This window comes from Pristiophorus japonicus, chromosome 8, assembly GCF_044704955.1.
Source record: "Pristiophorus japonicus isolate sPriJap1 chromosome 8, sPriJap1.hap1, whole genome shotgun sequence".
Classification (NCBI taxonomy): domain Eukaryota; kingdom Metazoa; phylum Chordata; class Chondrichthyes; family Pristiophoridae; genus Pristiophorus; species Pristiophorus japonicus.
The window spans coordinates 124,771,446-124,799,232 of NC_091984.1; the positions used below are offsets into that span (position 1 = coordinate 124,771,446).

At 43.9% G+C, this 27,787-nt stretch overlaps 1 protein-coding gene across 7 annotated transcripts in view; it reads left to right on the forward strand.

Annotated features, from left to right (window-relative positions):
• acbd6 (acyl-CoA binding domain containing 6) overlaps positions 1–27,787 on the forward strand; it is a 227,149-nt gene that overhangs the window by 59,162 nt on the left and 140,200 nt on the right. For all 7 annotated transcript variants that reach the window (XR_011593981.1, XM_070886217.1, XM_070886219.1 and 4 more), the window contains one exon: positions 4,524–4,603. Coding sequence is in view for 6 of the 7 variants with exons in the window: in XM_070886217.1 (XP_070742318.1) it covers positions 4,524–4,603 (80 nt within the window). In the remaining variant the exon portion in view is untranslated. The remainder of the gene's footprint in view (positions 1–4,523; positions 4,604–27,787) is intronic.

The following is a 27,787-nucleotide window of genomic DNA, read 5'->3' on the forward strand; positions in this document are numbered from 1 at the left end:
TAATATTATGGTCACTATTCTCCAAATGCTCTCCCACTAAAACATCCTCCACTTGCCCCACTTCATTCCCCAGAACTAGATCCAGCATTGCTTCCTTCCTCATTGGGCTGGAAACACAGTGATCAAGAAAGTTCTCGTACACATTTCAGGACATGTTACTATCCCAGTCTATATTCGGATAATTGAAGTCCCCTGTTGTCACTACTCTGTATGTTGTGCAGGAAGGGGAGCTTTGACCCAAAAGGCTTAACAGGTGGGTAGGTGTACCTGTGATTGTTGCTGTCCTTGTGTGCTGTTTTCTTTCCATGTTATGTGAAGTTTGCCTTTATTGAGATAATGATGACCACTATAATAGATGCATCAGGCAGAAGAGTCAAATTTAATTTGTGCTAATATTCTGCATATTATGAACGGGTTTCAAAATAAGATGTGTTTGGTGCATATTTACATTCTGACAACTTATTTGAAATCAAAGCTTACATCGAATGACTTAGAAACAGACTGTTCGGCCCATTTGGTCTATGACAGTATTTATGCTCCACGTGAGCCTCCTCCCACCCTACTTTATCTAAACCAATCAGTATACCCTTTTATTCCTTTCTTCCTCATGCACTTGTCCCCTTCAAGGCATCCATGGTATTTGTCTCAGCTACTCCATGTGGTAGGTAGCAAGTTCCACACTGTTATGAATCTCTGACTATAGATGTTTCTCCTGAATTCCTTATTGGATTTATTAGTGACTATCTTATATTATTGACCCCTAGTTTTGGACTCCCCTTTCAATCTCTTTAATGATAACAATTAATATTCCATCATACTTCATTCTGGAGTAAGGAGCCTCAGGATAGTTAAAGCACTTGGCTGTGCCTTGTACTTCAAAGAGCTCGCTATCTACCCCACCCCCAAAAATTTAAATTTAAATTGTATAGTGACTTATCATGCAAGTTAATGTGGCAACCATTTGGTTCCCAGCAAAGTCCCACAAACAACAGTTACCTGAATGGTAATTTAATCTTCTTTTGGATAAGGAAGGAATAAGCAGGTTGATATGTAGTTGACTTGGGAAAAACATTTTAAAAAACTTAATCTATAAATCCCAAGTGAAAATTTGCAAGTGTAATGGAAACAAACGAAAATCATATCAAGACACCGATCCTCTTCATTTTGAGTTGATGATGTTTTGAGGGGAGAGGTTTGCTTTTGCTGCTTTGGAATAATGGAGTTTCTCTTTCTGCATCTTTTTTTCTTTTCTCCTCGAGCAGACTTTGAATAAGAGAATAGCTGACAGATGTCAAACTAATTTTGACTTCTTGTCAGCCTGTGTTTCCGGTGAAGCCTCCACTTTGAAAGGTTGCATCGGGGAGCCCTGGGAATGTTCACTTCTCTTGCCTTAATCATGTGAGGAGTATAACGATTCAAATGTTTATTTGGCAGCTTTACTTTATCTTGTTTTTCAAGCCTGATGTTCAGGGGCAAAAATGCATACTAATGATTGCAGAACTGTCAGCATTTTCATTGTTTGATGTTGCTGACTTGTTGGACTGTATAACTGTGACCTCTGATGAAGCTTTGTAAACCTTCTGGAAATGTCACTCCAACCTACAGAGCACATGATGCAGTGTAGGACCAGGAGAGCAAACAGCAACTGGCTAAAAAGTTAACCATAGAGGATAATTGATCCGATTGTTCTTCTTGAAAACATGACCCTACAAAATGGTTCTGACGGGATTAGTAATTATTACAAAAGTTAGGTAGTTTTTATTGCCGTTAGTCCGGACAGTTACTGGAGCTCTGCAACCTGACTTCCTTCATTTTAGAGGTGGGTTGGTTTACTTCACTGTATTTGAATGCACTTTTCATGAGAATATTCTTCGAAAATACCTTTTTATTCATTGTACAGCGTGGAAATCAACAGTTTGCTGTTGCCGCAGTTTGTTTTCCATGCTGCAGGCTATCGGAACAGGTCTGTGACCAAAAACTTCAATTGCAAACATGACTTTAAAGCAAACCTTGCGTTTCCAGGTTCCACTGATCGTGGTTCCAGTATCATTCTGCTATGCATTCTTCGGGGGAAATGATTAAATCCCACATGCTAGAATTCCGTCCCTAAACCCCTCCACATCCCTCTTCTCTTGCTTTTTAAAAAAAACAGCTCTTTGACAAAGCTTCTGATCAACCCTCCTCCTATTAGATTCGTGCTTGACTAGCATCATTTTGATTGTCTCTGCGAAATGCTATGTGATGTTTTTCGATGTTAAGGTGCTACATACTTGCAAGTTGCTGTTGTATACTATCCATATCTGTATCTTTCAAAATTAATAAACCTGTTTCCATGACACTTGAAATAACTTCTGGAACATTGCCCAATTTCCTTGCAGCGAACTGGCAGGTCTGAATTTTGGCAAAACAGACAGATAAATGCAAACTAGATTATTTTTCTGAAGTAACATTTTAAATAATTTAACAAGATTCTTACTGTTCCACTATTTATCCTTGTGTACTCCCTTTCTGTTTCTTGACGGGCTTTCTCTTGATTTCTGTGTGCTTAATTGCTTAACGTTCTGTCCTGCTTGACTTCTTTCTGTCGAATTGATTTCTTGCCTTTTCCTCTGCTCGATTTTCTTGCCTTTCTTTCTACCGTTGCTTCTTTTTCTTCTGTGCTTTTGTCTCTTCCTCCCATTTTCCTACCAGATTGCAAACGGTAGCAGTTTTCAGCAGGTGTCCGTTTTACTGCTGGATCTGTTAACGGCCGAGTAGCAATCTTCACTACGCAGAATGATTCAGCAGCAGCGTGGTTGAATGAGAATGGGGAGTTGAAACACAGACACAGAGAGAGGTACAACAATTGCTCCAGACAAACTGTTTCTGTGATTTACTGCAGCTGTGTTGTGAAAGGGCAGCCTCAGATAGTTGAAAGACCAATTTCATGGCATAATAAATACAACCTTGCTCCTCAAAAATATTTACATACCCCTATTGGGTATTTGTATTTCACACTTGTACTGTATTTTTGATTTTTACTGTGTTGTCTGTGATGATTCTATAAGGCACTGTTGACTGGTCAGAGGACAGTCTCAAAGGGTGAAATTATGTAACTGTAGGTGGATCTATGGGGCAGGAAGAAGATAAATTGGTTACTATTAATTGGGAACCATTTTATCCTCGCTGTAGAGAGTTGAAATATTCCTAATAATGTTTGCATGTGTTAATTAGCAGAAATTTTCTCCAATTAAATATTGGGAAGACCGAAGCCATTATCTTTGGTCCCTGCCACAAACTGCGTTCCCCAACCACTAACTCCATCCCTCTCCCTAGCATCAATCTGAGGGTGTACAAGACTGTTTGCAACCTCGGTGTCATATTTGACCCTGAAATGAGTTTCCAGCCACATATCCGTGGCATAACTAAAACCGCCTTTTTCCACCTCTGCCCCTGCCTCAGCTCTTCTACTGCTGAAACCCTCATTCATGCCTTTGTTACCTCTAGACTTGACTACTCCAACTCACTCCTGGCTGGCCTTCCACATTCCACACTACGTAAACTTGAAGTTATCCAAAACGCAGCAGCCCATGTACTAACCCGCACCAAGTCAAGATCACCCATCACCCCTGTGCTGTCTGACCTACATTGGCTCCCAGTTAAACAACACCTCGATTTCAAAATTCTCATCCCTGTTTACAAATCACTCCATGGACTTACCCCCTCCCTGTCTCTAATCTATTCAGCCTCACAATGCCACAAGATGGTCTGCGCTCCTCAAATTCTGGCCTCTTGAACATCCCCTTTTATAACTGCTCAACCATTGGTGGCCATGCCTTCAACTGCCTGGGCCCTAAGCTCCGGAACTCCCTCCCTAAACCTCTCCGCCTCTCTACCCCTCCTCCTTTTAAGATGCTCGTTAAAACCTACCTCTTGAAACAAGCTTTTGATCATCTGCCTTAATTTCTTCTGTGGCTCGGTGTTAAATTTGACTGTTTGTCTGTAACACTGTTGTGAAGCACCTTCGGACATTTTGCTATGTTAAAGGCACTATAAATAAAAGTTATACAGTACATGTCAACCTTGTATTTGTCTCTTTTTAAATGAAAACAATATCCTTGTTATTTATTGTTGTAAAAGAAAGACATGAAGCATGAGTTACGCAAAATTCAACCAAATATGAAGCATCGATTAAGATTTCCTTTAAAAAATTAGAAGGCCAGTGAGGAAATGGGCATTTTCTTGATGGGGTTTGGATTGGAGAATCCCCAGCTTTTCCTTCTGGACTCTTATGTATTCTTGGTGGAATGTTAATCTGATAAATATAGTTTCAGGATTTCTGCAATGTGCCAAAGAAAAAAGTTGATGGGTTTATAAATAAATACAGTATTACTATTTCAAATAGGCAAGTCTATTGGGCTTCACAAGAATATTGGCCCAATGTAACTGATAAAAGTACAGTGAATGAAAATGAAAATATTCCAACATTGCCTCTGAAATTGTAGGTATTGAGTTTATAGTAACTCCATCTGATTGTGTTTCAGGATTCAGTGAAGGAATCGGATCAGAAAATACGATTTGGTGGACCTGTAGTCAGCAGCCTTTATCAGGAGGAGATGATCAGGTACGTTGATTAAATGGCTTTACATATGACCACATTTGCCTGTTCTTTTTAAGAAAAGCACGTAACTGACTGGACTGAGTTCCGCAGTTACTCATGTAAACTGGTAGATTCCCCAACAACTACTTGTATTTATGTCACACCTTTTAGCATAGAAAAATGTCCCAAGGTGCTTCACAGAGGTGTAATAAACAGTTACTTAGACATGCATATGCTGCACAATAGTTTCTGTATCCTGCAAATATTCTGTCATATGAGCTGTTTTTTTTTGTTCAATTGCGATTTCTTCAAGTTGAGCAATTTCATTGCAAAATTATCTCTCTTTTTCTTTGAATTATCTCTGTTGGACAATCCTATAATTGTGTTCAGTACAGTCTGTACTGCACTTGTGCAGTTCACATTCAGTCACTCATGGGTAACTCATTTGATAAGTTACATTTTAATAAATCCAAAATTCATGACAGAAAAGTGAATCTTTAACAGGTACTTTGCTACTATTCCTGTTTGTCATATGAGGCTGGAAAAGTGAGTCGGTCCATCAGCAATTGCCTGGAGCTCATTTTGGATATAGTGCTGGTTCACCCACCTTCACCAAATGTTCAATGAAGTAATGACCGAACATCTTCCATTTGTTAACTGTTCTGACCTTTGTGACCTGCTGCGCTGTGACATCATCATGTTCGATGTTGAGTTGGAAATAAAATCAATGACAGGAGCAGAGAATAAAACCCAATCAAATTTGGTTCAATGGTGCAATTCTAAAGCACCCATCTGTTGAAACTAGATAGATTTTTTTTAAACTGCTTCATTTTGGGTATGTACATCTTGATAAGTATTACTAATTTAGATGATTAAAAACGATGAGGTCATGCAGCTTTTACCTTCTGCTACTGGGTGATTTCCTCTCCCCTCCATGTAACGTCTATGATTCATAGAATATATAGAGAGCTCAGTGACGTTTCACATCATTGCTAGCATCAATTAATGTCAAAATGTTTGCATTTGACGAGCAGCTCCATTTTGAAATGATGTGAAACAAACGTGCCGTGTAACTGGGGTTATAAAAGTTAACAAGGAAAAACGCACCTGTCCTCTTTGAGGATCTTTGAACATTGATGGCATTTTTGAGCTGATCTGGGTAAAAGATTTTCAATGTTAAATTCCTTGCTATCTTTAGATACCTCAATAACTTGGTAAATAGTGTATGATGCTGTTTTGGCTATAAATTAAGTCTTCAACGCGTGTAATCAGTCAATATTTGAAAGACAATTGGATGTTGTTTGGCTAAAGTTGAATCCCAGTGGTCAAAACCTTAATCCTAAAATTGGAAGGTAGATCAAGACTATAGTTCATCTATCCATGAATAAAACTTAGTTTATTCCCCAATCATCTACCTTTCTTTGGATGAATTTAAAATTTTAGCCTTCTATCTTCTATCTTCACCAGAAGGTAAATTCATGTACTGAACATTCTTACCATGATATCTGTCCTAAATCATCTGCAAATTTAGCCAATGTGCTTGTGGCTCCTAGCTCCAGATCATTTATGAAAATATTAAACAAAAAAGATCCAAAACGGACTCCTATGGGACCACACTGGTAACATTCTCCCAGGCTAATGACAATCCCAGTGTTAAATATTTCTACTGATTCCCACTTTTTTATTTCCAGTACTAGGCTTTCCAAAGGAACTGTATCAAAGACCTTAGAGAATTCCAAGTGCACCATATCCACTGCCTTACCCCTACAAAACTCCTTTGTCACACCCTCAAAGAAAACCACTAAGGTGGGCATGAACTTACGCTGGCTTTCTTTTATGATTTCATTTCTATTCATATGTTCCATTATCTTACCTTTTTAATGAAGGTTTCCATAACTTCATCTGTACTGGATGTCAAACTCACTGGTCTGTAAACATAGAAACATAGAAAATAGGTGCAGGAGTAGACCATTCGGCCCTTCGAGCCTGCACCACCATTCAATAAGATCATGGCTGATCATTCACCTCAGTACCTCTTTCCTGCTTTCTCTCCATACCCCTTTATCCTTTTAGCCATAAGGGCCATATCTAACTCCCTCTTGAATATATCTAATGATCTGGCATCAACAACTCTCTGCAGTAGAGAATTCCACTGGTTAACTACTCTCTGAGTGATGAAGTTTCTCCTCATCTCGGTCCTAAATAGCTTACCCCTTATCCTTAGACTGTGACCCCTCATTATGGACTTCCCCAACATCGGGAACATTCTTCTTGCATCTAACATGTCCCGTCCCGTCAGAATTTTATATGTTTCTATGAGATCCCCTCTCATTCTTCTAAACTCCAGTGAATACAGATCCAGTCTCTCCTCATATGTCAGTCCTGCCATCCCGGGAATCAGTCTGGTGAACCTTCGCTGCACTCCCTCAATAACAAGAACGTCCTTCCTTAGATTAGGAGACCAAAACTGAACACACTATTCCAGGTGAGGCCTCACCAAGACCCTGTACAACTACAGTAAGACCCCCCTACTCCTATACTAAAATCCCGGTCGCTATGAAGGCCGACATGCCATTTGCCGCCTTTACTGCCTGCTGTACCTGCATGCCAACCTTCAATGACCTGATTTACCATGACACTCAGGTCTTGTTGTACCTCCCCTTTTCCTAATCTGCTGCCATTCAGATAATCTGCTTTCATGTTTTTGCCACTAAAGTGGATAACCTCACATTTATCCACATTATACTGCATGTGCCATGCATTTGCCCACTCACCTAACCTGTCCAAGTCACCCTGCAACCTCTTAGCATCCTCCTCACAGCTCACACCGCCACCCAGCTTAGTGTCATCTGGAAACTTGGAGAGATTACACTCAATTCCTTCATCTAAATCTTTGATGTATATTGTAAATAACTGGGGTCCCAGCACTGAGTCCTGCGGCACCCCACTAGTCACTGCCTGCCATTCTGAAAAGGACCCATTTATCCCGACTCTGCTTCATGTCTGCCAACCAGTTCTCTATCCACATCAGTACATTACCCCCAATACCATGTGCTTTAATTTTGCACACCAATCTCTTGTGTGGGACCTTGTCAAAAGCCTTTTGAAAGTCCAATTACACCACATCCACTGGTTCTTCCTTGTCCACTCTACTAGTTACGTCCTCAAAGAATTCTAGAAGATTTGTCAAGCATGATTTCCCTTTTATAAATCCATGCTGACTTGGACCGATCCTGTCACTGCTTTCCAAATGTGCTGCTATTTCATCTTTAATAATTGATTCCAACATTTTCCTCACTACTGATGTCAGGCTAACCGGTCTATAATTCCCCGTTTTCTCTCTACCTCTTTTTTTTAAAGTGGTGTTACATTAGCTACCCTCCAGTCCATAGGAACTGATCCAGAGTCAATAGACTGTTGGAAAATGATCACCAATGCATCCACTATTTCTAGGGCCACTTCCTTAAGTACTCTGGGATGCAGACTATCTGGCCCTGGGATTTATCGGCCTTCAATCCCATCAATTTCCCTAACACAATTTCCTGACTAATAAGGATTTCTTTCAGTTCCTCCTTCTCACCAGACCCTTGGTCCCCTAGTATTTCCGGAAGGTTATTTGTGTCTTTCTTCGTGAAGACAGAACCAAAATATTTGTTCATTTGGTCTGCCATTTCTTTGTTCCCCATTATAAATTCACTTGATTCTGACTGTAAGGGCTTTACTAATCTTTTTCTCTTCACATATCTATAGAAACTTTTGCAGTCAGTTTTTATGTTCCCAGCAAGCTTCCTCTCATACTCTATTTTCACCCTCCTAATTAAATCCTTTGTCCTTCTCTGCTGAATTCTAAATTTCTCCCAGTCCTCAGGTTTGCTGCTTTTGCTGGCCAATTTATAGGCATCTTCCTTGGATTTAACACTATCCTTAATTTCCCTTGTTAGCCACGGTTGAACCACCTTCCCCGTTTTATTTTTATTCCAGACAGGGATGTACAATTATTGAAGTTCATCCGTGTGATCTTTAAATGTTTGCCATTGCCTATCCACCATCAACCCTTTAAGTATAATTCGCCAGTCTATTCTAGCCAATTCAGGTCTCATAACATCGAAGTTACCTTTCCTTAAGTTCAGGACCCTAGTCTCTGAATTAACTGTGTCACTCTCCATCTTAATAAAGAATTCTACCATATTATGGTCACTCTTCCCCAAGGGGCCTTGCACAACAAGATTGCTAATTAGTCCTTTCTCATTACACATCACCCAGCCTAGGATGGCCAGCCCTCTCGTTGGTTCCTCGACATATTTGTCTAGAAAACCATCTCTAATACACTCCAGGAAATCCACCTCCACTGTATTGCTACCAGTTTGGTTAGCCCAATCTATATGTAGATTAAAGTCACCCATGATAACTGCTGTACCTTTATTGCACGCATCCCTAATTTCTTGTTTGATGCTATCCCCAACCTCACTACTACTGTTTGGTGGTCTGTACACAACTCCCACTAGCGTTTTCTGCCCTTTGGTATTCCGCAGCTCTACCCATACAGATTCCATATCATCCAAGCTATAATGTCCTTCCTTAACATCGCGTTAATTTTATCTTTAACCAGCAACGCTACCCCACCTCCTTTTCCTTTCTGTTTATCCTTCCTGAATGTTGAATACCCTTGGATGTTGAGTTCCCAGCCTTGGTCACCCTGGAGCCATGTTTCCTTAATCCCAATTATATCGTATTCGTTAATAGCTGCCTGCGCAGTTAATTCGTCCACCTTATGAATACTCCTCGCATTGAGGCACAGAGCCTTCAGGCTTGTCTTTTTAACACACTTTGTCCCTTTAGAATTTTGCTGTAATGTGGCCCTTTTTAATTTTTGCTTTGGGTTTCTCTGACCTCCACTTTTACTTTTCTACTTTCTATCTTTTGTAGTTTCTTGGGTCACTGTTGCTACCTATTTTTCCATCTGCATTTCTCCAACCCCAGGCAGCTCTCCATGCACATAGCATGAGATATGAAACAAGTGAGTAAGAAGCACAAATTCAGCGAAAGGATATGATGTAATAGACATTACAGAGACCTGGCTACAAGCTAGACATAATTGGAAGCTACATATTCCAGGCTATAGCAACTTTAGAAAGGATAGGGTAATTGGGAAAGGAGGGGGAGTAGCAATATTGATAAAGTACACAATTACAGCAGTAGAATTGAGGAATTTCAGTAAGGATGATCAGGCAGTGGAAACACTATGGGACCGAAATTGGTGAAACTCACGGTCCGCCCATATTTCGGCGGTCCCCGGACGGTGCATCATTTTTTACCGCCCGGTACCGCTGGGGCCGAGTGGGCGGGAATTTCATCCCACTTTTCTTGGCGGTAAGCTGAGTGGAGTGAAGCGGGCGGGAGCGAAGTGCAGCCGGCGGTGTGTGGCGGAGGAGGCCTTTTGACTCGGGAATCTTCGGCTCCTGAGTTGCGCAAGCGGTTCTCAAGCTCCGCCGTTCCCCCCCCCCCCCCCAAAGAGGCCAGAGACTGCCGGCCTGAGAGCGTGGTGTGGGGGGCGCGGGTGGAGATATCGCTGTGGGGGGGCGCGGGTGGGCTGGAGCGATCGCTGGTTGGGGTGGGGGGGGGGGAGAGGGTTGAAAAATCACTGTGGGGGGGTTGGGGGCGGCTGGAGAGATTGCTATGGGGGGTGGGTGTGGAGAGAGATTGCTCTGGAGGGGTGGAGAGATCGCTGTGGGGGGCGCGGGTGGAGAGATCGCTGGGGGGGGGGGGGCTGGAGCGATCGCTGGTTTTGGGGGGGGTGGAGAGATCGTTGTGTGGGGGGGGGAGAGGGTTGAAAAATCGCTGTGGGGGGGTTGGGGGCAGCTGGAGAGATTGCTGTGGGGGGCAGGGGGTGGGTGTGGAGAGATTGCTCTGGAGGCGGTTGGAGAGATCGCTGTCTGGGGATGAGGGGGGTGGAGAGATCGCTGTCCGGGGGGCGGGGTGGGGGAGAGATCGCTGTGGTGGGGGAGGGGGATGGAGAGATCGTTGTGGTGGGTGGGGGAGGGTAAGAGATTGCTGTGGTCGGCGGGGGGTGTGGAGAGATCGCTGTCGGGGGGTGGGGTGGGGTATGTGGAGAGATTGCTGTCGGGGGGTGGGGTGGAGAGATCGCTGCCCCCCCCCCCACCCTCACAGAGCTATAACTCCACACACCACCTCCACCCCCCCCCCCCCCCACAGTGGTGGAGGAGAGATCGCTGTGGGGGGGGGAGGGGGGTGGTGTGTGGAGAGATCGCTGTGTGGGGGGTGTGTGGAGAGATTGCTGTCGGGGGGTGGGGTAGAGAGATCGCTGCCCCACCCCCACCCTCACAGAGCGATAACTCCCCACACCTCGCCCCCCCCCCCCCCCCCCCTGCAGTGGTGGTGGAGCGTGTGGAGTTATCGCTCTGAGAGTGGCGGGGGGGGCAGAGATCCCTGTGGGGAGGGGCGGGTGGGTGGAGAGATCGCTGTGGTGGCGGGGGTGGGTAGCTGGGGGATGAGATCACTGGAGGGAAGAGCTTGTTGGGGTGGAAGAGACTGGGCTGGGGAGTGAGAGACAGAGACTGAGGGGGAGAGAGAGGAAGACTGGGGGTGAGGGAGAGAGAGGAAGACTGGGGGTGTGGGAGAGAGACTGCAGGTGTGGGAGAGACTGGGGATGTGGGGGAGACTAAACATTTTTATTATAGTTCATTAATGAAGAAGTACATAAGGCTTTATTCGACCATTTTTATTATTGTCTAACACTAGAAAATACTACAATCCATTAAAAAATAAATCGAATTGTGAACTATAAAGATCTGTGTAATCAAACAAACCTGTCAGCTCTGTGTACATACTGCCATTTTATGATCCACTTAAAAGCACCTTCTCCAGGACAGTATGCTTTTGTGGCAGTATGTCAGTGGTATGTCATGAATTTAGCACTTTTGGGTGGTATGTTGGCAGTCTGCATGGGTGGGCGGTGTGTATACCGTATGGTGGTATGTCACTGATGAATTTTCCGCCGGATGGTATGTTGATGGTATGTAGGTGTTTTTTCACCATAATTGCATTTTTGGGTGGTAATTGGGCGGTATGTCGATTAATTTTGGGCCCTATGGGTGGAGTTAAGGAATAACAAAGGATGCAAGACTAGTCGGAGTTGTCTGCAGATCTTCAGTCAGTGGTGATATAGGCCCCAAGTTTCCACATGATTTGCTCCTGATTTTTAGGAGCAACTGGTGTAGAACGGAGCATCTTAGAAATCGGAATTCTCCACATTTAGTTTTCTGCAGTTCTAGTCAGGTAGAACAGTTTCACTTTGGAACTGAATTTTTTTTTCAAAAGGGGGCGTGTCCGGCCACTGACGCCTGATTTGAAAGTTTCCACAGTGAAAACGTACTCAAACTAACTTAGAATGGAGCAAGTGAAGATTTTTGTACGCTTGAAAAAACCTTGTCGACACTTTAAAAAATCAGGTGCAGGTTACAAATTAGGCGTCGGGAACGAGGTGGGGGGGGAGGGGGAGAAGGGAAGTCATTAAATTCTACAATCAATCCTTAGTTATACTTATACAAATATTATACAAATAAATCCAACCTGAATAAAAATTTATAAGCAAAGAAAAGATTAAATAAACCATGTTCCTACCTGTGTGAAAGTGCTTCAGGCAGGCCTTTCAGGCAGCGGTGTGGCGTCGGTCTCGGGGGCAGGCAGCAAGCAGCCTTGGTGCTGAGCTTCAGTGCTTGAGGCAGCGGTGTGGTGTCGGTCTCGACGGCAGGGGCAGGCAGCAAGCAGACTTGGTGCTTGAGGCAGGCCTTCATTCCCCGCGAAGATGCAGCACCCCGACGGACTTGAGGCCATTCGGCCATGGGATTGCAGCGGCGTCAGTGGCTGGCCGGGAGCCGAAGAAAGAACAGCAGCAGCCTTCGAGCTGTGAGGGGGACTGACTGAGGCCATTTGGACAGGGAGAGGCAGCCACATCGACATCTTTATATTTAAATTTGCAGAATGGGTGCACCACATATTATGCAATGGTTTGCTTCCTCATGCAAGAAATTCTTTGTTCTTGGTGGAAGTTGATCCATTGCAAAGTTGAATTGGCACTTTTATTTCTTCAAACACACAGTCCTTAATTTGCAGGCACCGGTTCTGCAAGTTTAGCAGTGAAAAGCTGAACTCACTGATTTCAGCAGGTGATTTATTCAGCAGTGCTGCTAAAAGCACTCCCTCACACACAGAAATATCAAGAAAATTAAAATGCAAGCCTTTGCAGGGGTCCAAGAAACAAATCTTCACTTTTTCTGCAGCACTTTTAAAAATGGCCGAGTGCCAATGTTTACTTCAGACTGCGCGTGCGCGAACGCTCCAACGCGCACGCGCAGGGTTGCCGGCACCTAGAAGCCTCATTTAAATTGTACCCGCCCCCTCCTACTTACAAAATCGGCGCGAGTGGTAGGCTCCGCCCCCTGTGCGCCGCGCCAAGCAGACATCGAGCTCCAAGGAGCTCGAGAATACTGCGTTAATGGCGCCTTTTTTGCCACATGTGGAAACTTGGGGCCCTAGTGTGGTAGAGTGTATAAGTTCGGAGATCAGGGAAGCTTGCAGCAAAAACAAAGTTGATGTTTACCAATGCTGATTACAAGGATACCAGTTTGTTCAGATAAATACAATAAAGTTCATGTGGAAACTTGGAAACAAAAGGGAGTTGTAGCAGAGCAAACAGGCTAATGGAATGTTTGCCTTTATTTCAAGGGAATTGGAAGTCAAAAGTGAGGAAGGCTGCTTCAGTTGTACAGAGCATTGGTCAGACCCCATTTGGAGTATGACTTTCAGTTTTGAGCACCGAACCTCAGGAAAGTTATATTGACTATGGAAGGGTACAGCTCAGATTCACCAGAATGATACCTGGGCTTAAAAAATGAAGACAGGTTGCATAAAAATGTAGTCCCTTGAGTTTAGAAGATTTGAAGGGTGATCTAATTGTGATATTTAAAATGATAAAAGGATTTGATGGGGTAGATGCAGAGAAAATATTTCCTCAAGGAGGCATAGTCTTAAAATTAGAACACGGCCATTTAGGAGCAAAATCAGGAATGGGTAGTGGAAATCTTGAATTCTCTTTCCCCCCCCTCCCAAATAGGCTGTGAATGTTGGATCAATTCAAATTTTCAAGACTGGGATTAATAGATTCTTGTTAAGCAAGGGTATCAAGGGATATGGAGCAAATGTGGATAAGTGGAGAAATCCCATGATCTGATTGAATGGCAGGACAGGTTCAAGGGGCTAAATGGCCTACTCCTGTTCCTATGTTACTTTTCACTAAGATTGAGACCATTCATTCAGCTGTCTCTTCTGCCTCTACTCACATCTCTCCAGTTTCTTCCTCATCCTTGTGCCTCTCCGAGCTCATCTCATCCTTGAGACCCACGTCTTGCTCCCTTGACCCCGTTCCCACTAAACTGCTCACCACACATTTTCCCTTCCTGGCGCACATGCTAGCTGACATTGGAAATTATTCCCTCTCTTCGGGTGCTGAACCCTCTCTTTCAAAATTGCCATCCCTCCTGAAAAAGACACCCTCAACCCCTCTATCCTTCGAGTGAACCAAGCATAATAGACTGAGCAACAGATGTCTGTTGTCTTGAGGATATTTCATTGGCCTGGAAGAGAATGATCTGGCCATCATTAACTGTATGCATGTGTACTGAGTGACAGAATTCCATTGATGTGCACCAATGGATTGGACAATGGAACCTTTATGTGTACATGGTATAGTCAAACACTCCTGATGCTTTGGGCATGTCCAGCTGTTCCTCACATTTATTTTAGAGAGTGGTTACTTGCCAGTGCTCTGGATCAATGAATCGGTTATCATGCTGTATACAGGATGTGATTAAGTGTTTGGTGCTATTGTAATCTCCCCCGGTGCCTGGAAAAGATTCAGTTACACAAATAAATAAATTAATTGTTAGCACTGACAGTAATGGGTGGCAGAGGTGCCGATTCCAACTGGGGAACCAGCGTTTGTCATTTCTAGTCTCTCTGCTGAAACCTTTGTACGCGCTCGTCTTCACACAAAGCAAGGAAAGTCATCCCTTGCAAGTCTACCGTTGTCTTTGAATCACCCTCCTCCTCGGTTCATTATTCAGCTGCAAGCATCCCACTGCTGTGAGTCATTGTAAAAATACAATACTTAGAAGCTCTGAGAAAACTGCATTGATTGCGGTTATAGAGATAACTAAATGTGCTTCAGATCAGATTTGTAGTGTACGTTGACTAAGAGATCAGGAGAAAAAAAAAATCAGGAAGTGCCTGTTTTACTTGTTCAAACAAAATCTGCTACTTAATAATGGGCTCTGTTGATGGGTTGTTTTGTAGCTGTTTGAGCTGTTACTGCTCGATGTTTTTCAGTGAAAACTGCAGCGTGACATGAAGAATGTGGAAAATATAATTGCAGTCCAGTTTGAAAGTCAGTACTCCAAAAAGACCACTAATCTGACCCCCCCCCACCACCACCATCGACTAACCTTACTTGTGCACTGCATTTCTTAATTTCAGCTGTCTTAACATATTTTTCTTTGTATTTGAAAATGTATATGTAAATGAACAAAAAAAGCATGAAAGACTAGTGCAAAATATGCATGTTGAGCCCTATGACTTCTCACCAATTGTAATGTTCCAGCACTGAACAGGAGAACATCAGACTTGAAATGCAGAAATCATACTTTTTGGTTATCTGCAATGAAAGTTCTTGGTTAAGTATGAGCATGTAACCCTCACTGTTGAAGAGAAGCTCTGCAGTATCAAATAGCTCGATAAAGAAGAGCTGGGATTCCACTTAGCAGTAGAGAATTGGGAAAAGAACCATCTCTGATATATCAGAGATGCTGCACCAAAGCTGAAAAAAGTTTGCAATGTTGACTAAGTTGTTCAAAGTGTGTTAGAAAAGAGAAATGTTTGGTGCTAGTGAAAGGCCGTGAAAGTGTGATTTCCCTACAGGCGGAGTGAAATGGCCTTATCTGCTTTCAGAGAAGACCCTTCAGCCAAATCAGAGAATTGGTGGCTGAAATAACTGCAAGGCATCAACTGGATGGCTAACAAGATGCCAGAATCATCATGTGATATGTAGCCTCTCTCATAAGGGGGAAACTTTTCTCATCGAATGAAGTGGCAGTGAAACCCATCATAGAATACTTAGCCAATCTGACGAGAGTGACAGGTGGTGATAAAGGAGCAACCAGAAGAACGTGTGGATAAATTCCAGCTTATTTGAGGACTGTTACTTGCATTTTGGGTTTCTTTACTTTTTTTATTCCAGATATTTTTAAGCTGCTATTGCTAGTCCAGTGGCAAAACCACGAGCTTAGGGTACCTTACATTTCCATAGACATCCGGGCCCAAGTTTCCACATGATTTGCGCCTGATTTTTAGGAGCAACTGGTAGAGAACGGACTATCTTAGAAATCGCAATTCTCCACATTTTTTTTTCTGCAGTTCTAGTCAGGTAGAACAGTTCTACTTGGGAACAGAATTTTTTCTTCAAAAGGGGACGTGTCCGGCCACTGACGCCTGATTTGAAAGTTTCCACAGTGAAAGCTTACTCCAAACTAAAGTAGAATGGAGCAAGTGAAGATTTTTGTAGAACTGAAAAAACCTTGTCTACGCATTAAAAAATCAGGCGCAGGTTACAAATTAGGCGTCCAGAACGAGGTGGGGGGGGGGGGAAGGGAAGTCATTAAATTCTATAATAAATCCTTATTTATACTTCTACAAATATTATACAAATAAATCCAACCTGAATAAACATTTATAAGCAAAGAAAAGATTAAATAAACCATCTTCCTACCTGTGTGAAAGTGCTTCAGGCAGGCCTTTCGGGACCGAAGGCTGAACGGGCCGGCCCGAGACTTCGGGCAGGACCCGTCCCCAGCACCAGTTTTACAGGTAGGTGGCGTTGGGTCGGATTGGGGAGGTTAGAGAGAGAGGGAGGGGGGGCGGGTCGGGGGGCGGGAGCGCGGGTCGGGTTGGGTCCAGTCGGGGGCGCGGGGAGCGGGAACAGGAGCGCGGGTCGGGTCGAGTCAGTCGGGGGGGCGGGGAGCGGGTGTCGGGTCTGGTGTGGTCCGGAGGCAGGGGGTGGGGGGGGAGGGGAGCGGGTGTCTGGTCTGGTCTGGAGGCAAGGGGGTGAGCGAGTGTCGGGTCTGGTCCAGAGGCAGGGGGGGCGGGGGGGAGCGAGGAGCGAGTGTCGGGTCTGATCCGGAGGCAGGGGGGGAGCGGGTGTCGGGTCTGGTCCGGAGGCAGGGGGGGAGCGGGTGTCTGGTCTGGTCGGGAGGCAGGGAGGGGCGGGGAGCGGGTGTCGGGTCTGGTCTGGTCCGGAGGCAGGGGGGGGGAGCGGGTGTCGGGTCTGGTCCGGAGGCAGGGGGGGAGCGGGAGGCAGGGAGGGGCAGGGAGCGGGTGTCGGGTCTGGTCTGGTCCGGAGGCAGTGGGGGGAGCGGGGAGCGAGTGTCGGGTCTGGTCGGGGGGGGAGCAGGAGCTGGCCGTGGGAGGAACCTTATTCATGCAGCCGCAGTGAGGCCATTCAGCCAGGGCTAGGGGCTGCGTGCTTCGGGCCCCTCCCACACAGTTCGGAGCCTGGAGCTACTGCACTTGCGTGCCCAATGTGTAGCGCACATGTGCAGAGGTCCCGGCACTGTTTTCAGCGCAGGGACCTGGCTCCGCCCCCCCCATAGCTCGTGCTGCGCTGCGCCGAGGGCCAGAGGACCTGCAAGTAGGTGGAGAATACCGAGGATTTTTTTAGGCGCACTTTGTGGCGCGAAAAACGGGCGTCCAGGTCGGGACTGCGCCGTTCTCGGCGCGTGTGGAAACTTGGGCCCACAGAGTGTGCTGGAGGACTGGAAGATAGCCCAATGTTCAGGAAGGAAGTGAAGAATATACTGGACAACTATAAACCAGATAGTTTAACATCAGTTGTGAACAAATTCTTAGAATTCATAATTCAAGATCATAATGTGTATTTAGAAATGCATGGGATAGTGGTGGCCAGTCAGAATAGATTTGTTCAAAGTACATTAGTCCGGAATTTGCTGCTGGTATCATTCTGCCTTTGAAATTTACTTCAACTTCGGGTTTGGCATCGGCGGAAATCCTGAAGTTACGGTTTGTCATTCACTTCTCCGACGCGGGCTGCGCTGCGCTGCGACCTCCCTCAAACCTGGCAGTCAGTAAAATCTCAAATCAGAGAACCAGATAAAACTTTGGCTCTTCCGAAGTAATACCGCTGTTCAATTCGCCACTAAAAGTTAGATGCAAAGGGATTAGGTGTAACTGGGGTTTTAACCGCATTAACTGCTATCAAAGGTTATGGGTCTGGAAAAACTAATTTTAACTTTGTGCAGTGGGAAATTTAATCCATTTTAATAAAAATTACAACTTTTAAGAAACTTAAAAAATATATCTTACATTTTTTTTAAAAAGTGACTTCACCTTTATTTCGGGTCTACCTTTTCCCCATATGAGAGTCCCAATCTTCTTTCTTCCTTGTTCGCTGTCTGTGATAATTCTGTGATTTGACTGGCTGCTTAGACAGCTTGTTGACGTCACAACAGCTCGTACTAGCGCATCCCCACTATACTCCGTTGATTTGAATTGAACATTGAAAAACCCAAATTTCTTGTCACAGAGATCACAAGATCTTTGTGCGAAGCTTACTTCGGGGCCAGAGATGAATGCCTTTGCTTCATGGCTGACCGCAAATTCCGGGTCATTGTTTTTGACAAATTTAGTAGTGTTTTGTGAAATGGCTTATTAGATAATAAAAGGAAATGTCGTAGATGTAGCTTAAATGGATTTCCAGATACATGTTTTGTAAGGTGTCTCACAGGAGTTGTGCTGTAATAATTCTGGAGTATGGTATATAAGGAAATGTAGCCGCATGGATAGAAAGTTAGTTGATGTTTAGGATGCAAAAGGTTAAGTTTAATGGGTGCCACTCAGATTGAAGATGGGTTGGAAGTCAGTGCTCGGACCACTTATCTACTTCTATAAATAGATTATTTTAACTTGAGTGTAGGGAGCTGACAACACAAAAGTCAAGGGTTTGGCATACAGTGAGGAGGACTGTAAAAGAGCTCAAGCGGGGAGATCGGTTAGCAGACAGGACAGACAACTAGCAGATGCAATTTCATGCAAAGAATTGTGAGGTAATGCATTTAAGGAATGAAAACCACAAAGAATGGAGTATAAACTCAAGGAAGAACACTGCAGGGTGTGGAGGAATAGAGAAATGTGGTAGCCTTATGCCTGCTTTTTTCAGTTGCAAGAATTTGAAGGACATTTGCTGGGCAGAAGTTGAGCACATAACCCAACTCTCCGCCTGCGGAAGCCCTTTAGTTTCGGAGGCGTGCGATCTGTCGAGAGAATTTTTGACAAATTGCAAGTGCCGGGTTTAGGCGCATGCGCTTACCTAAACATAAAACCTGAACTTGCGGCGACCCCACCGGCCTGTGCGCACCTCGTACACGCCCGTGGGGAGCACGATTTCAGGCCCAATATATCCGTGGCTAGATTTTTATCTTTGAGAACTGGAACCTTTAAAGTTATATTTGTTATGTCTTTAATACTCTTATGAATTGCTGCACGAGGTCTAGTAATGTACTTGAGCTGTTGTGACCTTCGTCCCATTTATTGTAACTCCAGAGTGAGGCACAAGCATGGTGGGCAGCCTTTTATACTGGGCCCTGCACATCTATGCAGGTGACCCTCAGGTCTCCCACCACAGTGCCCTCTGGTGGCATACCTTATGTAACTATACAGTCAGTATACATGGTGTACATACATGACAATATTGATTCCTTTTATTTTCATGTTTAAAGTAAGCATAACCTTTCTAGGGGTAAATTATATTTGGCTTGGAAGGCAGAATTTTAGATGACTCCACAGTGCCGTAAACTGCACCAAGTAAACTGTCAAAAAATGAAGTGGTGGTGGTGGGTGGGTGCGGATATATGTTTGCTGCAAGTTGAGTTTCAAGCTCTAAGGGCGTGCATGCCCCTTTCAGAAACTCGCTGCTGCCAACTGTGCTTCTGTGTACATTAAGTTTTCCCCCCTCCAATAAAAGTGATGGCACGTTGAACAGAATCGTACAGCACAGCAGGGGTCCATTGTGCCTGTGCTTGTTCTGGTTCTTTGAGAGAGTTATCCAATTAATCCAATTCCCCTGCTCTTTCCCCAAAGCCCTGCAAATGTTTCCTTTTCAAGTATTTATCCAAATTATGCCTTGCCTGTATCCCGCTTTACTTTGTCTAGCTCCTTGGCTTCTCCCATCATAAGGCCTATCTTCAGGGCTGAATTGTGAAGCCCATATATTTATACAAAAACATTATCATGGAAATAAATGATGTTTCTGTTGATTTTTAATTTTTCTCCTTGTAATGTGATTTTTTTTTTAGTTGCTGAAATGCATTCGTACTGTATCCATAGTATTTCCAAATGTACTACTTGTGAGAAGAAGGAAAATAGTTTTTCAATTTTATTGTGTAGAATTGAGCCTTAGCCCACTGGAACTATCTCCACCCAGATCACCTCAATAAACCCACAGCACAAAGGACACTTTTGGTGGGGAAATAATTTTTGAATTAATGAGCTATGACCATCATCAGCTACTAGAGACATGCAGCTAATTTAAAAAAGAATTGTACTTGTATTCTGAGAAGATACGAAAAGCTGCTTAACCTGGGAGTTTTTCACCTGAATCACACAATGTTTTTAGAATATTCAAGACTAACGTTTGAGAATATTGGAGAATAACTTCAGCTGTTTCAAATCGGGACATTTAAAAATTCAAAATGTCGAATTGAAACAATTGTACAAAGATTTTTTTCTTTTAAATTGTTTACATTGTTTAATGAAGCTGAAATGATGATTGTGATGAATACTTGATCGCAGAGTGCTCTGGAGCTCCCAGTACACTGTGCCATGGTGATGGAGCACATGTTTGCACCTGTGATTCCCCACATGGCGAGCTTCAATCTTTGCTACGCCATCTGGGAGGCAGTGAAAAAAATAAGTCACCACAGATTCTGAAGTGGCATTGGTTGGGGAATTAAGTGGAGCAGTAGATTAGCACACTGTCAATCACCTACTGGAACCTAGCTTTCAATTCATTGCAGACTGACGGGATGACGGTAATCCCAAGTGCTTTTTTGGACATTCTTAATGTAGTAGCGATGGGGTACAATTGCTTATTACAAAACTGTCCAGAATTTAGCACAAATTATCAATTTCACTCAAAAGTAGTCCAGTCATCTGAGGTTGATAGTTAGATAGGATTATTGGGTGGGACAGAGATAATGGTCTTTTCTGTTATATTTCTACCTTTCTTATTCCTGATCTGGAAGCTTGACATTGACACCTGAAAGTAGAAGAATGTTCCATTACCCAGCATCCCAGTGTTGCCACTGCACTGAGAAATATAAATAGAAAGATGAAATGCAGAAGATTTAAAACTGGGTCCATAAGGGGAGCTCGGGCAATGGTGGGGGGGGGGGAGGGTTTTAATGGAGATGGTCCCCAAGGCTATCTGATTCATATCTATCCATCCGTCCTCCAATATTTGCATTCTTCTGTATTTGTTGACTCACTAATACTTACTTTTTCTTGCTGTATGCTGATAAAAACATTTTTGATGAAGCGCTCCTTCATTTTGGATAGTTGTTGTTGCCTTTTAGAAATTGGAAAAGTCTTCTCGTCCCAAGCATCCTACCACTAACAATGTACCAAAAAATATTAACGTCGTGGAACAGGTAATCTTTTTGTTCTGAGGCCAGGGATGGTTTTGTGAAGAGGGACCACCCCCCACACAGCAAAGTTTGAAAGCTGCTGGTGTAACGATCAAAACAGTAGATGTGAGGAGAATGTGCTTCTGAAGCAACTGACAAGTAGGAGGAGCTGCTGTGCGACAGGAATCCTTATAGAAATTAGTTGACAAGACGATGCTTTTTATTGTGTGTGAACTGATATTTTAATTGCTGTACAACAATTACCCCACAGGCACGAATGACTTGCAGTCATCTATTTTGTGAGCAGGACCTTTACACATTTACCCCAATAGCCCAGTGAGTTTATCCAGTGAATAGCTGAGCTGCACAAGGTCCCAGGTTTGATCAGCTAGATTAGCAGGTCTCAGCTGGGGTGGTAATTTGTGGATTGAGGGGTGGGAGACTGAATTTAACGAGCTCACCATGGGTGAAGAAGATCGGCCAATGTTCCTGCTCCTGATCCCTATCCATGTCTTTGCCAGAAATGTGTATGGGTGGACATTGGATAAGGTCAAGGTCAGGGTCTGGCTTGGCTGTAGCTTGACGACACTCACTGTCGAGGCTCACTGGGTGCATAACAGCCATCTGGACAATCTTTCAGAGGCTTCCTGGCCTTTGAGGAGCTGTACCGCATTAAGGTGCCAGCACCTTCAGGACAAGGGAAGGAGGAAGATGAGCAAATTGCTGAGGCAAAGGGCAAGAAATTAAGGGGCTGGATTGGGTTATTGAGAAGAACTCGTAGCGAAATAGTTATGTCTTCGATAAAGAGTCAGACTAGATACTGCAAGCTCAAGTAGGTGTGACCGTAGTCCTTTATTACAGATCTCAGATTGCCTCTCCAACCTGTGAGGCCGCCTTATATACAGGTGCTTCCAAGGGATTGTGGTTAGACATGGTAATTACAGACTTACATACGTAACCCCGCCCCTTCCCCCCCCCCCCCCAAACTCCCAAAGTCAATAGTGTAACTATTTACAATGTGAGTCGATTCAGGGCCTTCCTTTCCCTGGTTGATCGTCTCGGTGCAAATGCTGGTGTTGGTGAGTTGTTTGTTGGGCCTTCGCTAGGCTGCTGTGTAGCTGGCCTTGCTGGACTGTTGGGGGTGGTGAGCCTTGCTGGGCTGTTGAGCGTGATGGGTTCTGCTTCGTGGTCAACCGCTGGGTCGGTTGCCACTTGTGTATGTGTTGGAGGGTCGAAAAAGGTAGTCTATTGTGGGTTGTTCTGGATAGTCCGTAAATCTGAGTTTGATTTGGTCCAAGTGTTTTCTGTATCTCGTCGCCAGTTGTTATGTCTTGTATATAGAGTCAGACTAGATACTGCAAGCTCAAGTAGGTGTGACCGTAGTCCTTTATTACAGATCTCAGAGTGCCTCTCCAGCCGGTGAGGCCTTATATACAGGTGCTCATAAGGGATTGTGGGATCGCTTGGGACTCCAGGTGTCAGTCTTCTGGTGGTTAGACATGGTAATTACAGGTTTACATACATAACCGAAATTATGTTAAACTTAAATAAAACCTTGTTTAGACCACGTTTTGAGTACCATGCACTGCTGTTGTCTAGATTTATAGGATTATATAAGCACTGGAGAAAGTCCAAAAAAGATTTACAAGAATGATACCAGAACTGAGAGGGTACAACTGAGGAAAGAGTGAACAGGCTTGGGGCTCTTTTCTCTAGAAAAGAGAAGACTGATAGATGACCTGCTAAAGGGCTTTAAAATTATGAAGGTGTTTGATAGGATTTGATGGAGTAGTTGAAGCGAATAGCATTGATGCAGTTAAGGGGAAGGTAGGTAAGTACATGAGAGAGAAAGGAATAGAAGGATTTATTGATGAGATTATATGAAATAGGGTGGGAGGAGGCTCGTGTGGAGCAAAAACACTGGCATAGACCTGATGGGCCACATGACCTGTTGCTGTGCTGTAAAATTCTAAATAATCCTATGTAAGCTGTGCAGCACTGGCCTGTAGTGAAATGTTCTGCTTCGGCTGCTATCTCTTTAACCATTTCATGGAAAGCATTAAAAAAAAATGTAAGCAACAGGTGAGAGATGTAGTTACATGTATTTGCAGTAAAGCATGTGGTACCTTTTACATTCTAAGAGAGTGAAGCATGATGACCCGGAATTTGCGGACAGCGATGAAGCAAAGATATTCACCGCTGGCCCCACAGTAAGTTTCGCACAAAGGTCTTGTGATCTCTGTCAAGAGGTTCGGGTCTTGCGACATTCAATTCAAATTAGCAAAGTGTAGTGGGGATCCTGTGACATCAACAAGCTGCCTAAGCAGCCAATCAAAGCACAAAAGAAAGTGAGTAAGCTGTTAAAATTCTAATGTTTGAGAGAGCAAACTGAGATAGACATTCTGAAAAGGGAGGGTGAACAGACAGTTGTCGTGGTGCACATTGGTACCAACGATATAGGTTTTAAAAAAAAAAGGGATGAGGTTCTACGAGACTAATTTAAGGAGCTAGGAGCTAAATTAAAAAGTAGGAGCTCAAAAGTAGTAATCTCAGGATTGCTACCAGTGCCACGTGCTAATCAGAGTAGGAATCGCAGGATAGCTCAGATGAATACGTGGCTTGAGCAGTGGTGCAGCAGGGAGGGATTCAAATTCCTGGGGCATTGGAACCGGTTCTGGGGGAGGTGGGACCAGTACAAACCGGACGGTCTGCACCTAGGCAGGACCAGAACCAATGTCCTTTGCGGGGGGGGCGGGGGGGGGGTGGGGTGGGGGGAGTGTTTGCCAGTGCTGTTGGGGAGGAGTTAAACTAATATGGCAGGGGGATGGGAACCAATGCAGGAAGACAGAGGGAAACAAAATGGAGACAGAAGCAAAAGACAGAAAGGAAATGAGTAAAAGTGGAGGGCAGAGAAACCCAAGGCAAAAAACAAAAAGAGCCACATTACAGCAAAATTCTAAAGGGTCTAAGTATAATAAAAAGGCAAGCCTGAAAGCTCGGTGCCTCAATGCGAGGAGTATTCGGAACCCAGGAGAGGGCTCTGAGCTAGTTAGAGTGGGTGAGAGCTCAGATGAATAGGACCCCAAGAAAGAATGCAAAAGGCAGGAGGCAACAGAACAGAGTAGCACTGGGGTAAGTGTAAACCACAAAGTGATAGGAAGGAACAATATGTATGAATATAAAGGGGCTGCAGGAGGGGTCAAAACTAAAAGTCATGGTTTAAAAACTAGTATTAAAACACTCTACCTAAACGCACGCAGCATTCGAAATAAAGTAAATGAGTTGACGGCACAAATCATTACAAATGGGTATGATTTGGTGGCCATTACAGAAACGTGGTTGCAGGGTGGCCAAGACTGGAAATTAAACATACAGGGGTATCTGACAATTCGGAAAGATAGGCAAGAAGGGAAAGGAGGTGGGGTAGCTCTGTTAATAAAGGATGATATCAGGGCAGTTGTGAGAGATGATATTGGCTCTAATGAACAAAATGTTGAATCATTGTGGGTGGAGATTAGAGATAGCAAGGGGAAAAAGTCACTGGTGGGCGTAGTTTTTAGGCCCCATTGTGGAGGAATTTATAGAATGCATATGGGATTGTTTCTTAGAACAGTATGTTACAGAACCTACAAGGGAGCAAGCTATCTCAGATCTGGTCCTGTGTAATGAGACAGAATAATAAATGATCTCCTAGTAAAAGATCCTCTCGGAATGAGTGATCACAGTATGGCTGAATTTGTAATACAGATTGAGGGTGAGGAAGTAGTGTCTCAAACGAGGGTACTATGCTTAAACAAAGGGGACGACAGTGGGATGAGGGCAGAGTTGGCTAAAGTAGACTGGGAACACAGACTAAACGGTGACACAATTGAGGAACAGTGGAGGACTTTTAAGGAGCTCTTTCATAGTGCTCAACAAAAACATATTCCAGTGAAAAAGAAGGGTGGTAAGAGAAGGGATAACCAGCCGTGGATAACCAAGGAAATAAAGGAGAGTATCAAATTAAAAACCAATGCGTATAAGGTGGCCAAGGTTAGTGGGAAACTAGAAGATTGGGAAAATTTTAAACGACAGCGAAGAATGACTAAGAAAGCAATAAAGAAAGGAAAGATAGATTATGAAAGTAAACTTGCGCAAAACAGATAGTAAAAACTTTTACTGATATATAAAACGGAAGAGAGTGACTAAAGTAAATGTTGGTCCCTTTAGAAGATGAGAAGGAGGATTAAATAATGGGAAATGTGGAAATGGCTGAGACCTTAAACAATTATTTTGCTTCGGTCTTCACAGTGGAAGACACAAAAACCATGCCAAAAATTGCTGGTCACGGGAATGTGGGAAGGGAGGACCTTGAGACAATCACTATCACTAGGTGGGTAGTGCTGGACAGGCTAATGGAACTCAAGGTAGACAAGTCCCCTGGTCCTGATGAAATGCATCCCAGGGTATTAAAAGAGATGGCGGAAGTTATAGCAGATGCATTCGTTATAATCTACCAAAATTCTTTGGACTCTGGGGAGGTACCAGTGGATTGGAAAGCAGCTAATGTAACGCCTCTGTTTTAAAAAGGTGGCAGACAAAAGGCAGGTAACTATAGGCCGGTTAGTTTAACATCTGTAGTAGGGAAAATGCTTGAAGCTATCATTAAGGAAGAAATAGTGAGACATCTAGATAGGAATAGTGCAATCAAGCAGACGCAATATGGATTCATGAAGGGGAAATCATGTTTAACTAATTTACTGGAATTCTTTGAGGATATAACGAGCATGGTGGATAGAGGTGTACCGATGGATGTGGTGTATTTAGATTTCCAAAAGGCATTCAATAAGGTGCCACACAAAAGATTACTGCAGAAGATAAAGGTGTGCGGAGTCAGAGGAAATGTATTAGCATGGATCGAGAATTGGCTGGCTAACAGAAAGCAGAGAGTCGGGATAAATGGGTCCTTTTTGGGTTGGAAATCGGTAGTTAGTGGTGTGCCACAGGGATCGGTGCTGGGACCACAACTGTTTACAATATACATAGATGACCTGGAAGAGGGGACAGAGTGTAGTGTAACAAAATTTGCAGATGACACAAAGATTAGTGGGAAAGCGGGTTGTGTAGAGGACACAGAGAGGCTGCAAAGAGATTTAGATAGGTTAAGCGAATGGGCTAAGGTTTGGCAGATGGAATACAATGTCGGAAAATGTGAGGTCATCCACCTTGGGGGGGAAAAAAAAAAACAGTAAAAGGGAATATTATTTGAATGGGGAGAAATTACAACATGCTGTGGTGCAGAGGGACCTGGGGGTCCTTGTGCATGAATCCCAAAAAGTTAGTTTGCAGGTGCAGCAGGTAATCAGGAAGGCAAATGGAATGTTGGCCTTCATTGCGAGAGGGATGGAGTACAAAAGCAGGGAGGTCCTGTTGCAACTGTACAGGGTATTGGTGAGGCGACACCTGGAGTACTGCGTGCAGTTTTGGTCACCTTACTTAAGGAAGGATATACTAGCTTTGGAGGGGGTACAGAGATGATTCACTAGGCTGATTCCAGAGATGAGGGGGTTACCTTATAGATTGAGTAGACTGGGTCTTTACTCGTTGGAGTTCAGAAGGATGAGGGGTGATCTTATAGAAACATTTAAAATAATGAAAGGGATAGACAAGATAGAGGCAGAGAGGTTGTTTCCACTGTTCGGGGAGACTAGAATTCGGGGCACAGCCTCAAAATATGGGGGAGCCAATTTAAGACCGAGTTGAGAAGGAATTTCTTCTCCCAGAGGGTTGTGAATCTGTGGAATTCTCTGCCCAGTGAAGCAGTTGAGGCTAGCTCATTGAATGTATTCAAATCACAGATAGATAGATTTTTAACCAATAAGGGAATTAAGGGTTATGGGGAGCGGATGGGAAAGTGGAGCTGAGTCCACGGCCAGATCAGCCATGATCTTGTTGAATGGCGGAGCAGGCTCGAGGGGCTAGATGGCCTACTCCTGTTCCTAATTCTTATGTTCTTATATAAAACAAAGATTGGGGCTCATGCATGGGGAAACGACAAACCTGAATAAAAAATTTTTTAATTATATATTTTTAAAAGTTTCTTAAAAATTGTAATTTTCATTTTTGTGGATAAATTTCGCACTGCACAAAATTAAAATTAGTTTTTCAGACCCATAAGCTTTGTTTAGCAGTCAATGCGTTGTTAAAACTCCAGTCTCACCTAATCCCTATGGGTCTAGCTTTTAGTGGGGAATTTAACAGCATACTTACTGCGGAAGAACCAAAGTGTTTGACAGTTTCCCTGATTTGAATGATTACACTGATTGTCGGCTCTGTGGAGGGCTGGGGGAGGAGGCCTGTGTCCGAGCAGTGACTGACCGACCACAACTTCATGATTTTCGTGTGCGTCAAATCCCGAAGTTGCGGTAAGTTTCAACGGTGGAATGAAGGCGAACACTGTTAG